Raw genomic sequence first — 13,309 nt, forward strand, 5'->3', positions numbered from 1 at the left:
GTGGGTACAAATAATTCTTATTCTTCATTCATTCTTGCCATGTTCCGTGATATAATTAAGGATTGTGGGTTTATGAGTAATGATTGTGCGTGCATACCTATATTTTATAACTTATAAGGTGTCTCTATGAATTATATTGCTGTTGATAGCGTAATTATTCCTACTTAATTGTAGTAAGCAGCAAAGTTACAATTCATTACCACCATCTGACTATAACTGATGGTGGAACAGAATCGGCTCCCAACTCTTCAACGGTTTACTGCATGCAAAATATCTTTTGTCACGTATTGAATGAAACAAGACCTCAAAAATGACATTTGTGTAATTATTCGCAGATAGGTTAACATTGAATATAACTCTTCTATTTATGCGGCAAAGTACATAAATATATAGATATAATTGAAATAAGTATTATCATTTCCGCAATTTATTCAATATGCTATTGAATCATCTGCATACTACAATCAAGTCAATTGATTGATAGCACAATAATATCGATTCACGTGCCATAGAGCACGTGATGTGAGCCCTCCGACTACATATCGATTATAATCGATGATATCTAGAGATCTAATCGATCTAATGATGGTAAATACGGACTATATAGATATACGCACGTATCGGTGTTTTAATCTAAGTAGATACTCTTATTCAGCTGTTAAAATATTTTAAAAAAATATCAAAAACAAAACGATCAAATATTGGATATTTTTATTGTTTTATAGTTAATAATTGTTTTACATTTTACAATTTTATTTTTTATGAAAATGATACTCATATAAACACACATTTAAAATTAAAAGTTAGATGAGTTAGCGATCTTATCGACTTGTTTAACAATCAATGAGATTAATTGACATAACCTTATTTCATCTCGTGTATTTGATCACTTAATTAACCTTTAAGAGTACGGTATATAGTTTGATATTTGAGCAGTTTATTCGTAATAACTTTTTGATAACTCGACAGCAGTATTGACTACTTCCTTACATAATAATAATAAATATAAAATAAATATATATATTAGGACAAATAAATATATTAGGACAAATCACACAGATTGAGCTAGCCCCAAAGTAAGTTCGAGACTTGTGTTATGCGATACTAACTCAACGATACTATATTTTATAACAAATACATATATAGATAAACATCCAAGACCCGGGCCAATCAGAAAAAGATCATTTTCCATCATGACCCGACCGGGGATCGAATCCGGTTCAGAGGCAAGCACTTTACCACTGCGCCACCGAGGTCGTCAATAATATTACCTATGTTTGCATGTATTACAACATTTATAACACAATATTCAAGTTCGAAAGATCTTAGACAAATTGGCGTCATTTTGCTTTAAATTGCTATATAAACTAACGGAAACCAGTTTTTAATATGACACAACCGTGTTAAAATATTATTAGAGTCGGAGTCATATAAATTTTACATCCTTACATTATTATAAAAGAAAGTCCTCTGCCGCGTCCGTCTGTCTGTTCGCATTAAACTCAAAAACTGATTTTGTACTCGAGCGAAGTCGGGAAAGATATATAGATAACAAGCTATTGCCCGCGTCTTCGCCCGCGTGAATGTCTCTGTGAAAGTAGAATAGACGTGAACTTTCGGCCCCCATTATAGTCATTTGGGGGTTGATATTTTTTTAAAAGTAGCCTATATTATGTTTGAACGGGGGTCTACATGCATAGTAAATTTCATCAAAATCGGTCCAGTCGTTTAGACAAAAAAGCGGGGCAGACAGATAGGCAGACTTTGCATTTATAATATTAGTATGTATGACGAGCAGAGACCTCTCTTTCCAGCCTTCATGGAGCCAGATCATCTGGGCAAGAGGTTTAGACGGAAACGTTCAGCTGAGCACAGTCGGGTGAGGAGAGACGCGCCATACGTCATATACCCTGAAATCTTGGTCATAGTGGACTACGATGGCTACAGGTGGGATATAGTATTATGTTTTTATCCCTGACGTTTAGAGCTAAGAGTTGGCAAACTCGAAAGCCGTGTTTAGCTGTTCCAAAATTTATAAATAAATTTTACACTACGTTCACCGATTGGTGAAATTGTGTTTTGTGATGGAATTTATGTGTCTCACTAAGTTTTGTTAATGTCACAGCTTTTGCCTAAATTAGTTTTATTTATGGCGCTACATTTTCATTACTTATTCGTTGATCGTCTGCCAGGGTCAGGTTATGGCAGAACGTCAGCGCATTTTCATCATAACAACCCTTTTCATAACCTAATACATGACCCTTTTGAACTGCAACACATACCTGCAGTATGATGTAGTCTTAATTTTTATTTAGTTGTATTTTTTTGTTAATAGCGTGTGTGTACTTCGATTGAATTACAATTTTAATATTGATAGCGTCGCTGATGAGAAATATCTCCAATTTATAACCAATTCATTGATTTTTACATGGCTTGAAGAAGCTTATTATATATTCTATGAAACTAAAACTTTGTTTTTGTTGTCAAAATCAAACATTTCAGATTACACGGCGGAGACAACGTGCAAATCAAACGATACTTCGTCTCCTTCTGGAACGGGGTCGACCTCCGGTACAAACTGCTCAAAGGGCCAAGAATACGGATATCCATCGCGGGGATTATAATATCTAGGGTGAGTCATTTATTCTGTACAGGTCACGCACAAGTTCAAGTTGTGAGTTTCCAAAATCTTCTACTAATAGAACTGAACGATAAAAATGAACGGACAGCGCATGTTGTAATCTTGGATATTTGTGTTACTCTTCTAGATTTTTGCGTGTCGACTTGGCTTAATTTGTGAGCATACGACGTCACACTACTGTCTCTCTGACATCAGAGCGTTTTCCCGGTTTCTTCCTCTGCCAATGAGCTTTCGAGCTCATAGATAGGCCACTGATACAGTATTATCTGTGGCGACATACAGATCTTTCAGTGGGTATGTGACAGGTTGATATAGTGTCTACTTTTCCGTTATTACTAAGTATGTTCTAAGTAATAAATGATTTAAGTATTATCAGCCTTATTTGTCCCCACTACTAGGGCACCGACTTTCTTATGAATAATTGAGGATTTAATATCCAATGTGGATTTATGTTGAATTTTTTTATAACAACACTTTTCTATCTTTGTATGGAAATCTAAACAGTTACTTTTTGCATAAACCTAGTTAGAAATACAATGAAATAATTTGAAGGATTTTCACAGAAGGTAATAAGTTTAATAGTACGAGCCATGTTTAGGTATAATAAATTCAATATCGAATGCTAAAATTCTGTTTCATTCAAATGGGACTTCGATATTAGTTGCTCTGAAATATTCCAACATTTGCGTTAGTAAGTAGGTATTTACATACTTAGGTACCTAAGTACTTTGAATATAATAAGTCATATGAAAGGATCCGGCTTGTAAACCGAATATGGATTTCGAACGGAACAAATGCCTAATTTGATTTGCTACAACGCTAGGTCCGGTGTGGACGTTGTCTTGTGCAAATCTAACGTGTATAATACAAATTCATTGCTCATGTTTATCCCGACAAGGGTTCATTAACAACAAACAATCAAATGCAAAATATACAAATAAAAACAGCAAATAGTAAATTTAACCATTTATTTTCATGTTACGATAGTGGTCAGTTTGAAATCTACCATTTCGTCGGTCTCCAAACAGAGTTCTTCTAGAAGATTCTTTTTGGACTTGGGGTAGCCTTCGAGCACCCCGTCTAACATCTCGGAACTAATTCTTTTTCTTTTCCTGTTAAAAAGAAATTCACATAATAAAATATACCTAACTAGCTTTTCTGTTGGTTATTTAAATGCATATAAAAAAATCGCATACTTATTAGGTCTGCACCAACCTTAATATGCATAACTTAGTATTTATGAAAACTAAGAACAGTAATGTATTCAATTCAAAGTAACATTTAATTTCTCAACGGTATTGTTTTGAATATCTACGCTTCGATCATAGACTATCACTTTTCTAAAGAATTTCTCATCGCATCGTTTTTTTTTTGCAAGTGAAAAGTAGGAAAACTTGAGAAAAATGTGAGAACACTCTAACCATGATTGTGTGTCGACAGTTCGTTTTTCTGCTTTAAGTGACAGTGTAGTAATAAGCATTATGGCATCAGCGTTCTCTCGTACAGTCGACAGCACATCTGCCTACCCAAATTCATTGCAAACTCGCCGCTATTACTCCGCCATAGAGAGGTTCAAGCAGGCACTTGATGTGCTGTTGACTGTACATCGCAGTAGCATAGCTTTGTAACATCAATATTTATTATTGTCCAAGCTAAGAAAGAGATGAGTAGAAGAAATGGCAAGACAAGCTATATAAAAAAAAGCTTCAACTACAGGTTTTTTTTTTCAGGCATATGAATTATACTCGGTCATACAAAAGGTTTATCACCTCTCATTTATAACCGACCTTAAATAGTTTTATGGTTTACTAATACCATTAAATACATAGTTTTTTTAAATTTTCCTTTTTTAAAAATTTTCACATTCGGATTCAGATTTATTATTTATTGCTTTACACTTAAGATACATACAAGTGACGCCCTTTGTTTCGGCCACGTTGTGTTGCGACTGTAGCGCCCCGTCCCTGCGGGACTTCTTTTTTGACGCTTATAAATCTAACTAAAAGAAAATCTGACCTGTATTCTCTAAGAAACTTATCATGCGCCGACAATATACTTTTTTTCTCTTCAGCACTAACAATTTCAGTAGAGGACTTCAAGATATCCAACTTTATTTGGAGACTTTGCAACCTCTTTTTAGTGTCCTCTATTTGGTTCCTCGCAGAGGACGTCGTAGGCGCGGAAGTTAACATTTTCAAACTAGCATCTACTGTTTTCAGAGCACTGTTCTTATCGGCAATGTCCTGTGTTAGTTTCTTCACTAAGTTGTCGTAATCTGTGGAATAAAACCATGGTGGTTTTAACTATTTACCTTTTTTCGAGGATGTAGGATAACGACCTAACGAGCATGATATACCTATCTACAAAATTATTGCCAAAGTAGGTATAACTGAACGTTTACTTCAAAACATGTAAGTAGTTTTGACTCGGAGCATTTAATGTGCAAACGCCAATCTCCCAGAAGTGTCCCAAAATTAGGTAGACATGCAAAATCGATCGATTTTGCATAGACATGAATATGATGTTATCTAAAAAGTCGGATTAGGTTACCTCCTATATCATTATCGCCTTCAGCCACATTATCAGGTTGTATGGCCGCATACACTTTCTGTTTTCCATACAGTTTGCATTTTATTTTGCCGTTTTCACTCAAAAAATCAAGAGCTTTTTGTATGGCCGACTTGGAAAATGCCCCTCGCAGATTCACCGTCACATCCGCACAGGAATATGGCCGATTTGTGTCGGTCAAATATTTCAAAACTGCTTCATTTGCCATTGCTAGCAATAAATTATTTTAATTCAAGGAAATACCTAAACGACAATAAACTGAAAGAAGAAAGAAAATATTTTGTTTTACCGCCTTGTTTGATGCGGTTTTAATAGTTCTTTTTTCGCGCGTTTAGTTTTGCGCTAATGAATCTGTAGTTATTAAGCCACTCGCACCTACATTTTTGATTTTGTTTTCAGAATAAATATGTTGGATTTTATTGCTATTTTATAGTTTTCCGTGCGTATGTACACAAGTAAATTAAGTATTTACCTACTTAGTAGTTATTTATTTAGGTATGTTTTAGTATGATCATCAGTGTTCTATATCATATCCTACAAATGTTTTTTTTTTTTTATTGGAAAAACGTTGACATGAATAACCATGTACCTACCTACTATAAAATGAAATTTACCTATATTTTTGGCTAGATGATAATTATCCCTTAATTACAAAATACTATCATAAAAGATACATATTTTGTTGGTCATCATGTATGCAAGTAGCCTTGCCTACCTAAGTATTTATCAATTTCAAGTTATACAATCCAAATCATATCTACCTAAATGGCAGACGTCTTGTAAATGGTACGTAGGTACCTAACATGAATACATGAATATTCAAATGATATTTTCAACATTTACAAAATACATTAAGGAAAAGTTAAATTCAAAACCAGATCACAACTTATATACTTAGAATCATTGAATTAATTTGTGGTATAATTTAAACACACCTGTAGTCAAATGGATCGCGATTATTTTAATGACTATTCTAAGAATATACTAAATCGAAAAATAAGACCAAGTTGATTCAAATCATATTCAAATATTGAATCATATTTCAAGGTTATGAAAGTTATGTAAAATCGAAAATTGATTAAATAGCAGTTTGCCGTGTGAACCTTTGTGTGAACAGACGACATTGTCCTGTTCTTTGATGGTTTAAAAGTAACTGAAGAGGCAAAGTACAATAATAAACTAATATATAAATAATTCCCAATTACTAATTAAATATAAATTACTATTATTTATTAGGTAGGTATCTAGGTACCTACTTTATAGTAACAATCTAGCCATAAAGTTAATAATTTGACTTTAAGAAAGCATGTACAAAACATCTACATAGGTACTTAACCTTATTGTATTGTAGGTATGGTTTTTCATCTAGATACCGAAATCTATGAACTAGGTAGGCAACATTGGCTCCTCTTCCATGAGAAAGCACGCAAGGTTAACAACTAAATTGTCAGAAAATTAGTTTCTTAAAATTAGAATTACAGAAAATTAATCCACCGGTATATATTAAAAAAAGAAATATTTTGTTCAAAGACTAAGAAAACTAATGAAGATTTCCATACAAATTCCCGGTTCAATCCGATTGATCTCATACAAAAAGCAGATTTCGGAAGGTGGGCACGTGATGAGGGACATGAGATGTCAGTACTGTCTCGTTTCTTTTCATGTATGAACCTTTGTGTGATAATCATTATAGCATCGAGAGCGAAATGAAAGATATGACGGTGTCTATAGTTTTATTTGTCTACAATTTCGTTAGTTCTTTGTAAAATCCAAAGACCAAGACGGAAAACAATGATTTCTTCACAGGGTCGGGATGCAACGCCATACCTTGAGAGGAACAGGGTGGGCCGCGACGCAATCGACTCGGCAGCAGCGCTCACTGACATGGGCAAGTATCTGTTCAGAGAACGGAGGCTGCCCGTCTACGACATCGCTGTGGCTATCACCAAGTGAGTATTGGGCAATGATGTCTTAAAACGCTAGGTGCCAAAACAAAAGATTTAAGAATAATAATATAAAAAAAGAAAATTGTCTTCGGTTGTTTGAAAATTTAAAATACGTTCTATTTTAATAAAAAGATAAAAAGACGCACGGTAGGTCAAAGACCAAGTTCAGCAAATATTTTAAAATCGGGAATAATTGTAATGAATGAGAATTTTTTCAACCGTTTATTGTAGTTGTTATTGTTTTTTTTAACTATAATATACTTAGTTCTCTTATGATTTTGATATTATTTTAGTCTGGAAACTACTAGCTTTAAATTTATGTATTTAGCTGAATATTGTATCACCACAGTATCTAAAGATTATCCTAATATTATTTTAAATAGATATACCTATGTACCTGTTTGTGGTCGAAATTTTCTTGACCATTTCTAATAAATTGACATTAATGTTCATGCTAACTGGATTTACAGGTAAGATGGTAAGTAAATCATCACTACTAAAATAAGCAAGATCATTTGCTCTAAATACGTCATTGATTAAAAATAATATTTGTCACCTTGAATGCCAACATTTTTATTCTCTTTTTGCTACGAGTATAACCCAGCCAACACCTTTGTATCTGTTTTTTATACATTTTCTATAGGTACATAAACAGTATTCAAGTATACTGATATTCTCTGGTATATTTGGATATACTTTGGATCACTTTGGAGTGAGAAACGAATTATAATAAAAGTAACATAAAGATACCAAACGCAATTTCACCAACAGGTATGACATGTGCCGTCGACGCAAGGGTGGTCGCTGTACAAAAGGCACCGCTGGTAAATTACATTTTACGTCAGCCAAAATGGAGTGGTCAAGCTGCGCATTAACAGCATAAAAATAAGGCTTCATAATTATATGTATGAATGAGGTAAAGGATTGGTACTGGCGCTGACATACACACCAACACAACCCCTGAAAAATAGGTTACAAATTTTTGGGGTCTACAATCTTCAGCATTTAGATCATTTTGTTGAATGTTACTGAGCTTATTTTTTTGTTTCCGTGATATTTCAGACTAGACATGTGCAGGAGGCAATATGCAAACGATGCGTGCAATAGAGGGACTGCAGGTAGGCGTGTTTCTATGAAGTAATCCTCAAGCACGCCTTCTATGTCCCACACCTTTACACAATTGGGATCTATCCATTCGATTTTCAACCTCTCCAAACAATCCGGTCATAAGCACCTTGTGAATAACCTATCTTTTCACAAACAATCTTCTTTTGTGTGTAAATTTCTATGAAAATATTACCCACCTAATTTTTCATGTAGTTTGTATATATTTTACAGTATCCCTTTCTGTAGTCTAGTGTCATCAGTGGGTCTTCTGTTTATGAATTTACATCATCGATATATGTTTTATAGATGAACAGACTTCATCGTTATTAAGTATATGTATGTAACAAATTTTTGTATGATAATGCGCATAGTGTAAGCATGCGTTTGCTTTTTACAAAATCAAGTGTCTACTACATTCTGCATGTTTGTGTTAATTTATTGGTTTATTATAATGAGTATGTGTTGTAACGATTGGCTTAAATCGATTCAAAAGATCACTGGTACATGGTACATCTGCAATTACTTTAACAAGAAAGTTGCGTAAGGTCAGTAATGGACCGACTGGCCCTACCTTAAGTTGAAATGACACGAGGACGTTATATTGCCGGCAATAAATAGACGTCTTAAGTTAATTTACAAATAGCAACATTAATAAAGATGCTTACAATTTTAAACGAAATATTAGTCCCTGTTTTTTTATTATTGGAAAATGAAAACTACGGCAATTAATAAATGCTTCAAAAATGGGTTTTAAATTAGCAGCTACATTTATATTACATATATACTAATAATTCTAAATTAACATTCTGCGTGGTGGCATGATAAATTCATAAAATATAGAACGTATTACATCATATTTTGAAAAAATGGTTTCAAAAGCAATAGCATGCTTAGTGTGGTTATTAATATTATTATTATTTTAAAGGTTCAGATTGGTGTTTAAATGGTATATTTCAATTTATGTTGCTTACTTTCGTAATAATTTATGCATGCTTTATGTCAATATTTTGCATGATTGTCGCATGATAGAAATTAATCCTTGCATTTAAGTCTGCAAACCAGCAAAATGTAAGTATACACTTATATAAATTAATACATTTATTAATAGTACTTATTTTATAGTAGTTCATACAACATCATCTATTCACACTGTTTTTCTTGATCATCAAACTACATTTTATGTAAGTAAATTTCAGTTTAATCCCAAACCTCGTATCCTGCCATCAATAATCCTTTCGAAGTATTCTTTTTTAACTAAAATGCAAAAGATCTTATATATATTTTTAACTTTTAAGTAAACTGTGCAAATACATTTTTACTAAACATAATTTTGTGGCGTCCAGGTTTCGCATATGTCGGCGGCGCGTGTGTGGTGAACAAGCGATTAGAGAAAGTTAACTCTGTTGCAATAATTGAGGATACTGGTGGCTTCTCCGGCATCATAGTGGCCGCGCATGAAGTCGGTCATTTGTAAGTACCTAATTTATATATAATATTCGACATGATGTACACACGTCTAAATTATGTATTTATAAACGTCATGTCGAAAAGTCTATAGAAATAAGTTCAACACTGCGAGGTCGTTTTTTAATATTTTTTAATTTGAATTGTTATGTGTCATACTCATACAAAAATACATAAACAGCTCTCGCCAATAATACTTGTAATTTTCTTTGTTTTTCGCTATATTGTACCAGTTACTTCTTTTTATTAATGCAACAACATATGAAAGCGAATCGAGCGAAAATTAAAATCAAGTGAAAAAAAAATTCTAGCTTAGCTCAGTTATAAAAAGAACTACAGCAGACTAAAGAGAGAACTTAATTGAAAACGTTAGACGAATAAATTAAACAGAAATCAATAATTCCACAACAACATTTCAGACTTGGCGCTGTCCACGACGGCAGTCCCCCGCCTTCCTACCTCGGCGGCCCGGGCGCTGAGAAGTGCAGATGGGAGGACGGCTTCATTATGTCAGACCTAAGACACACGGAAAAAGGCTTCAGGTGGTCGCCATGCAGCGTCCAAAGTTTCCATCACTTCTTGAAGTAAGCCAAATAAATTATTGTGTTATAGACGACATTTAGATACCTATATGAGAAATATTTGAATTTGTGAAAAAATAATAACTGGTCTTTGACATGGCGCCCCTTTTTACCATTTTATATAATAATGAAGAAATTTGTAAGTAAATAATTAAATAAACTCAACTGCCCGCACTAAGCTTGTATCGCAGGTTTGATGAACACAAGCACAGAAACAGACATATAACAAGCACAAATACAAGCCCGCGCTGGGTATCGAACCCAGGACCTCCAGATAGCGAACGGCCGGGGCGACCAGACCATGGCGATCATCAATATTTTTTACTAAAGCAACATCACATCACTGCAAGCCATCATTTTACAAGAAACATTGCGACGTCTTTTTGCTGTGTAAATTATGTTCTGAAGGGAATTTTGTTGATATTTCAGCGGAGACACAGCAACGTGCCTGTACAACTCTCCACATGAGGATGACTCCTTACCACGGGTGTTGCCTGGTAGATTACTTACATTAGACGCGCAGTGCCGCAAAGACAGAGGGACGAGGTAAAATAATTTTTAAATACTTACTCTTTTAGTCATGTTGTTGAGAAGAAGCAGATGAAGAATATAGAACTACCCATAATTATGGCAGTGGATTTCTTATGGCTGCTAAATATACGTACATAATCAGACAAGACAAAAAATATTTGCTTTCATCAACTAGTAAGTAAACAGATAACACTCAACGGCCCGCACTAAGCTTGTATCGCGGGTCCGATGGACAAAATACATAAACTAGAACACACCCAGAACAGCAGACAATATTAATTCTAATCCCTTATAATTTCAGCGCGTGTTTCAAAGACGAGCGCGTGTGCGCTCAGTTGTTCTGCTTCGATGCGGCGAGCGGGTACTGCGTCGCGTACCGCCCGGCGGCGGAGGGGTCGCCATGTGGAGATGGACAGGTGAATACATAGAATCTTAAAGTCCTGTCTAAGTGCACACTAGCGCTAACACCACAGTTTTATACCTACATTTCTTTTCATAAGATTATAGTTACAAAATTACTAGATAAAGGATTTAATAATATAGTCAGAATTCACGACAAGATTTTTGGTGGTGACAACAGAAAATGAATCCATATTAATATTATAAAGAGACAAAAAATAGTATTTTTGTTTGTAAGGAATAAACTTAAACTACTGGGCCGATTTTGAAATCCGGCACAGATATAGGCGAAACCTTTAGGGGTGACATAGGATACTTTTTATTATGGTTTTACCCGAGCAAAGCCGGGGCGGGCCGCAGGTATATCATATGTTCCTCACAATTTCAGTACTGTATCAACGGTCGGTGTATAACGGAACACGAGAACATAATACCTGACTATTCTCAACACACGCCGAGCTACGTTCGTCCAGAGACGAGCCCTTTCTTCCAGAATATTACCAGGTAACTATTTTACTGTTTTTCTATATTTAATGAATTTAGGCACGGCGGTGCGTCTACCAAGTTCGAATAAAAATAAAGGTGACCTCGGGTTGTGCTTCTTTCTGTTATTTAGAATATCAAAATTGCTTGAGTTATTTTCGCATACTTTTAGTCAATAAATTTAAAAAAATACACTACCAGTTTGTCGACAACGCAAGTTACGTAATGTCAAGTATTTATTTATTATTATATAGTACATAAGTATTATGTGAATATATTTAGTTTTCATCATTTGCCTTACCTTATTATTATTTACCTTATTTAGTTTTATGTGCGCTAATTTTAAAATTACTATTTTATAATTTAGTGAATTTAAACTGACATTGCTGACTCTTATCATAGGATCAGTGACCAGATCAGTTTAATCATACATCAGATTTGTGTGAAAATACTAGTAACTTACTTCTGTAAGTACGCTTGCTGGTATTTGTTGATATTTTTTGTGATCATAAGCCAAAAATATAAATATTGCATGTCACCCAATGGCTGTGTTGGAGCGGATTGATGTTTCATTAATTCCTAATTCATTCATCCCTCTAAATTGAACAATTATAATTCGACTTTGAACTATTACATAAGTCCACATCCTACACCGCTATTTGGACAAATGTCACCATCATTGGAATGAGACAGGATTCTAATAATAGTTTGTTTAACGAACACAGTTACGAAGCAACTACACAGCCATACCAACCGAACTACTTTTATAACCAAAAGCAGACCACTAGCAGTACAACGACAACAACAACAACTACAACAACGCAGAACTACTACAGCACAACAAGATCACCATTCAAATTCCACTACTCGCTACCAAGCTATACATTCCCACCTTCAATAAACAAATACTCAGTTTCAACAACGAGGAGCCCATACGATTTCCAAGACTTCACAACACGAAACTACGATAAAGGATACTACAATAAAAATACATATTCGAATTTCTTCTCGAGTGGGACTACGAAAAATCCATATCAGAAAGTGCAACCGATCTTCAAAATAGGGACGTATTACTCGCAGCCGAACGCGATAAGACCTGATGCAAATTCACAGCAGCAAGTAGAAGTAGAGCCAGCGAGATTGGTGTTCTCGTATCAAAGGAATTTGACTACAGGGGAAATACAACAGTAGAATAATTTATTGGTAAGACATTAGGGGCACCTTCAAAGACGTCGCCGCATGGATCATACATAACATTCAACACTTAATATATGATCTCTTATAACTAATAAAGCAATCTTGGAATTTCATGTTGCAACACAACAAAACTATACATATTTTATCACTTATATCTCAAATTGAATAATTTATATTATTAAATAGTTCTAGCCAAATTATTTACCATGGAGCATTTGGGATTCCACGTTCGCTGATTGTGATAAACATAATACAGAATGGTTTCCTTCTACAATCGATTAAACAGGACAATATCGACAAAAATAGTTATCATCATCATCATACTGTACTATTCTATACTACCTACATATTATTCTTACATATTTTACTTCACTGTAAATGACATTGTAACA

General features: G+C 34.3%; 2 protein-coding genes across 8 annotated transcripts in view; one reads left to right on the forward strand and one right to left on the reverse strand.

The window, feature by feature from the left end:
* sona (sol narae) overlaps positions 1–13,309 on the forward strand; it is a 127,626-nt gene that overhangs the window by 112,168 nt on the left and 2,149 nt on the right. For 3 of the 7 annotated variants that reach the window (XM_064436685.1, XM_064436683.1, XM_053762016.2), the window contains exons 7-16: positions 1,815–1,947; positions 2,503–2,632; positions 7,016–7,158; positions 8,218–8,273; positions 9,606–9,732; positions 10,146–10,310; positions 10,737–10,853; positions 11,140–11,254; positions 11,626–11,741; positions 12,446–12,923. In XM_064436685.1, coding sequence (XP_064292755.1) covers positions 1,815–1,947; positions 2,503–2,632; positions 7,016–7,158; positions 8,218–8,273; positions 9,606–9,732; positions 10,146–10,310; positions 10,737–10,853; positions 11,140–11,254; positions 11,626–11,741; positions 12,446–12,911 — 1,568 coding nt within the window. In that variant the 3' untranslated portion in view covers positions 12,912–12,923. Of the gene's footprint in view, positions 1–1,814; positions 1,948–2,502; positions 2,633–7,015; positions 7,159–7,926; positions 7,980–8,217; positions 8,274–9,605; positions 9,733–10,145; positions 10,311–10,736; positions 10,854–11,139; positions 11,255–11,625; positions 11,742–12,445; positions 12,924–13,309 lie in introns of all 7 variants that reach the window. The other 4 variants (XM_064436686.1, XM_053762020.2, XM_053762019.2 and 1 more) reach the window with 2 other exon arrangements.
* Positions 3,595–5,686, reverse strand: LOC128679636 (homologous-pairing protein 2 homolog). Its single transcript, XM_053762021.2, has 3 exons — positions 5,192–5,686; positions 4,658–4,916; positions 3,595–3,753 (listed from the first exon to the last, which is right to left on the reverse strand). Exons 1-3 carry the CDS (start codon positions 5,415–5,417, stop codon positions 3,615–3,617), a joined length of 624 nt encoding a protein of 207 aa, XP_053617996.1. The 5' UTR covers positions 5,418–5,686; the 3' UTR covers positions 3,595–3,614.

This window comes from Plodia interpunctella, chromosome 22 (assembly GCF_027563975.2).
Source record: "Plodia interpunctella isolate USDA-ARS_2022_Savannah chromosome 22, ilPloInte3.2, whole genome shotgun sequence".
NCBI lineage: Eukaryota > Metazoa > Arthropoda > Insecta > Lepidoptera > Pyralidae > Plodia > Plodia interpunctella.

Coding starts and splice junctions, on each gene's coding strand:
- LOC128679636 (XM_053762021.2), bottom strand. CDS start 5,417: ATGGCAAATGAAGCAGTTTTGAAATATTTGACCGACACAAATCGGCCA. Junction 4,917..5,191: donor AGGCGATAATGATATAGGAG/GTAACCTAATCC, acceptor TTTATTCCACAG/ATTACGACAACTTAGTGAAG. Junction 3,754..4,657: donor AAGTTTCTTAGAGAATACAG/GTCAGATTTTCT, acceptor TCTTTTTAACAG/GAAAAGAAAAAGAATTAGTT.